This window comes from Bactrocera latifrons, unplaced genomic scaffold (genome assembly GCF_001853355.1).
Source record: "Bactrocera latifrons isolate USDA-ARS-PBARC rearing strain unplaced genomic scaffold, ASM185335v1 scaffold_1132, whole genome shotgun sequence".
Taxonomy (NCBI): Eukaryota; Metazoa; Arthropoda; class Insecta; order Diptera; family Tephritidae; genus Bactrocera; species Bactrocera latifrons.
The window spans coordinates 31,162-35,935 of NW_017534556.1; the positions used below are offsets into that span (position 1 = coordinate 31,162).

General features: G+C 34.9%; 1 protein-coding gene across 1 annotated transcript in view; it reads left to right on the plus strand.

Moving 5' to 3' along the window:
- Window positions 1-1,039: 1,039 nt before the first annotated feature.
- Window positions 1,040-4,774, plus strand: part of LOC108975306 (protein EFR3 homolog cmp44E) — a gene marked incomplete in the record, with an annotated part of 5,134 nt that continues 1,399 nt past the window's right edge. The window contains 6 exon segments of the mRNA XM_018943694.1: window positions 1,040-1,210; window positions 1,724-1,928; window positions 1,994-2,147; window positions 2,820-3,071; window positions 3,349-3,479; window positions 3,542-4,405. Of these exon segments, the coding sequence (XP_018799239.1) occupies window positions 1,204-1,210; window positions 1,724-1,928; window positions 1,994-2,147; window positions 2,820-3,071; window positions 3,349-3,479; window positions 3,542-4,405 (1,613 nt within the window).

Below are 4,774 nucleotides of genomic sequence, written 5' to 3' on the forward strand. Positions count from 1 at the left end.
CGCCAAATCGTTATAAATTATGCTGAGTAGCCCGGTAGGCCAATCCCTAACCTAAAAATGTACTCATAACTTTAGGGAAATCAATCATCATAAAGACGACGACATCTTAAAGAGTAGACCGGGCATCTGTTCCGGCTCGTGAAAGGCGGAGTGAATGGCGCTAATACGTTGCTGTTTCGAACCAGTTGAATTACCAGAATTTTTCGATACTTTTGTGCAGAAATGTACGGATCCGACATGTAAGTGAAATACCCAATAATTATTTTTACTTATCAGAAATATTATATATTTTCTATAACTTATAAGCAAAAGGGTTCTTCACCAAAAGAAGTAGTGTTGGTTAAGTTTACCAGTTTTTAACTTAACTAACAGATGGCTGTTAACCAAACAAAACGGCCTTTAGTGTGACATATCGTCTTCTCAAAATATCGGAAGAATATTTCTTAAAGTCRTTCATCACAAGCACAAATATCTTCAAGATAAGCTTTGAGGCATAGCAAGAAAAATGCTATCTCAACACTTTTTGCTGTCAAAAAAATTACTTTCCCACGTGAATATCTGAAAAGTAAAAAAGAAAACTACTTTCAACTTTTCAACTGTCAATTGCGAAAAGTAAATAGGCTTGCGATCTCCCGAACTAACTAATTTCAATGCAATTTCCAAAAATCTGGTTAGAATCAGCACCGATATCATTTTTAAATAATGCACAAAAATCTCAACTAGCGTTAAAGGACTTGCAACCTATAACCTTGCAAGTAATTTCTGGACAGTAAAAGTAGTTGCAAGCTAAATTGCTTTAAAATTTTAACTGCTCTGAAATATTCTTTAAACAAATTTTTTATATTAATAATATGGTAATAAAATAAAATTACTTTTCCAAAAACTTGCCAGGATATTAAAATTTTATTTTCTCATTCTTTTCGTGATATTTGATGCACTCCTTGATTTTYATGGAATTAAAATGCCAAATATAGCCTGTTCGTATTTAAAAGCATGCCGGCAACTCTTAATTGTGGATAGTWATTCGTCACTCATTCTGCCAGCTGATTCGACTTGATTTATCGAATAAACATTTTAATATGTTGAAATTGTAAATTTGTGAAGTTAGCTTAGTCAACCATACTTATAAATAGTAATTTTTCGTGTTTTTAGTAAAACATATATATATATATTCAACCAATATATTCCAACGGTGAAAACAGAATGCCTGGTAAGCAATCATATCATACATTTTTGGCCTACMAATAGTAGGAGTAAAAAGATACACATTCCAACAAGTTTACAAAAACTGTTTTTGATGTAATCGGAAAAACCTACCGACTTTACATACGTCCATTCCCGTGGCAATCGGGTCTACGTAACCAGAACGCACCCGTACTTGTAAGCTGTTTACCCTGTATGATCCTTCCAAATTACTTCAGAAAAGTTTTCGGCCCATACAACAACAACAACTAACCATWCGTGTTGCTAATGTTATTGCACTTACATACATACRTACATATGTATGTATATTTACGAATTTGTTCTCTACATTTCTCTGATTTATATTAAAAATAACAATCATTTAATAACTCGCCATATGTATGCACTTACATACGTATAACAACAATTAAAATAGTTTGCTGCAATGTTTACCTAAATTTGTTGTCTTGTAATAAATAATTTTGAAAAAAAAAATTATTTACTTTAATGTTCCATCACGGTATTTACTATTTTTCTTCAGGTTGTTGYGGTTGTTGCTCAGCGCTACGCCCGCGCTACAAACGATTGGTGGATAATATATTCCCCGTAAACCCTGAGGATGGTCTTGTCAAATCGAACATGGAAAAACTAACATTCTATTCYTTAAGTTCACCAGATAAGCTAGATCGTATTGGTGAATATTTGTATCAAAAAGCTAGTAAGGATATTAATCGCAAACGTTACAAGTGAGTATATTCTTTTTTTAAGAGTTGCATTTTATTTGTTGGTATTAATATTTTTATACAAATAGGTTTGTAGAAATTGCCATGGAGGCAATGGACTTACTACTGCAGGCTTGTCATGCGCAGACCACATTAAATTTATTCGTTGAGTCCTTTTTGCGTATGGTACAAAARTTATTGGAAGACACTAACCCCAATCTGCAAATTATGGCTACCAATTCGGTAAGATAAGCAGCAAAAACTACTTTAGTTTAGGTTATTATATACGAGTGTAGTTTTATTAACAACAGTTGTGAGTCAAACTGTTGCAATTAATATTTACATTTTATATGTGTGACGTTTAGCTTCGAAAAGATATGATTTATTTTACCTGCAYAAAGGAAATAATCAAAACAAACAGAAACATATGTTTTGTTCGGTCAAAATATGGCAGCATTCAGTTCATTCATCAGGAGTTTTGCACAATAATATAAATATAAATTTTGTAATTATGTAAAAASTTTTGTTTTTATAAAAAACCAACATTATCGAAATTATAATACTTTTCACAAATAAATATGTTTCCATACAAGAACTTGATTKGGATCAGTGGTTCGTTATGAAAATTTTTTTTTCGAATCTACAATCTTCGTTGCCTTGGGCAATATTCAAAATTGCGTGAAGRTATCGTGTAAAATATGTATCGAGAACTGAATTTCTAAGCTAAATTTCGTGAAAATATCYTGCAAAATATGTGTTTTTGATTTAGAGTTATTTGAGTACAATACTCTTTACATTAAAGAATAGGAAGGAGTGGTAAAAAGCCAGTTAATGTTTTCGTATATACAAATTATMTTCGAAAACTTTCAAAAGTAGATAAAAATTTTGTAATTATGGAAATTATTTATTTTACAGTTCGTAAAGTTTGCAAATATAAATGAAGACACACCYTCGTACCATCGGCGTTATGACTTCTTTATATCAAAATTTTCTGCTATGTGTCACGGCAACCACGATAATGTCGAATTGCGCGACAGTATACGCCTAGCTGGTATTAAAGGTTTGCAGGGTGTGATACGTAAGACTGTTTCCGATGATTTGGTTGAGAACATATGGGACAAAGTGCATATGGAAAAAATAGTACCCTCATTGCTATTCAACATGCAGGTGAATTTATTACTAATGRTTATTTAAGGAAGCATACTTTTTCGATTATGTTTTTAATATGTTTTAATGAAAATGTTGTTTTCTTAATATCGAAAATTTCATGCCGCTGAAAAAGTTTTGCGTGAACGTTTTGTTTGTGAAGAAAAATTTAATTGCGGTAAAATTTATTTTGTTATTATGAATCATGTGACTTATATTTTAAGATTTAGTTTCATTATTGTATAAATAACAACAACCATATACGTTACCAATTAGTAATTATAGTATATTCCTATAGTCCGGCGACTTAACTCCCGTTGAAGACGCAACACACGTGACACCACCAGTGCTGGCCGAAGAAGTATTGCGCGAACTTGTTGGACGTGCATCTTTCGGTCATATACGYAGCGTCTTGAAGCCACTGCTCACGTGAGTTAACAAAATAAAATTTATAATTTAATTGCAAACAAAATACTCGTATCTCCCAATAGCCATTTGGACCGTCATGAATTATGGGTGCCGAACACGTTCGCTATACACACCTTTCGCATTGTTATGATCTCCATACAACCGCAATATTCGTACACAGTTGTAGAGACTTTAATGCAACATTTGGATAACAATTTCAAGTCATCGCCGAAGACACGCACATCTTTAGCTGTCGTACTTTCCAAAATAATAGCAATCGCAGCTGGCGAAAGTGTCGGTCCTTCCGCATTGGATATTATCAATAATTTGCTTACACACTTACGTACTAGCGTCAGCACAACAACAGAAATTACGAACGAGGAATCACAATATCAAGAGGCACTCATTAATGCGTTGGGCGAATTTGCTAATCATCATCCCGATTATCAGAAAATCGAAATAATGCTATTCATTATGAATACGGTGCCCGATCTATCGAAGAAAAGCAAAGGCGAYCAAATGCTGCAGAATATACTGTTRAAATCCCTACTGAAAGTTGGTACACAATACAGCACAGTTTCATTCGAAAAGGCCTTCCCGGCATCCTTCTTACAACCCTTACTGAAGATGGCACGTGCACCWCATGATCCTACGCGTGTCATCGTTATGCAGATCTTCCAGGCGCTACTCGATCGCCATCAAAACGAAAAAGTGCTCAGTTATGTGACTATAAAGCCTTACCCAGCTTTATCGCAGGAACCACCSTCGCGCTCTGACATAATATTCACACATAAGTATGGCGCAAATATAATGCAGGCGCTCATCGATAGTATGGCTCTTTCGGATCGCATTGAATCGCTTGCATCCAGCTACAATACGGCAGCTTTGCTTATTGTCGAAATGGCTTGTGGCGAGACTGTGCAAGAATTCTTGCTGTTCATTTTGGGGTAAGTACTTATTTGGATGGGTATTGAGACGGCAAAGACTTGCTTGTATAGCAAAGGATAACTTKGATACAAATTTTGATAGTAGAGTTGTTCAAATCACACTTACCACCCGTGTGAGTAAGATTTGGACTACTGTCAAGGTTTTTTGTAATCCGAAGAGACATGATGACCGCGTTGAAATTCAACTCTTCAGACYCGAAGAAGTGCGCGAGCTGTGTTAAGCGSSAATTTACACTGCWCCCTTCGGTAGACAAAACCAAATRATGTGYTACCGCACTATAACCCATGACAGTCGGGGCTACGAAAACCGGAACGGACCTGGATTTTTATCCGGCCAAGGACTGTCAACTCGGCAGAATTTCTGCCGAT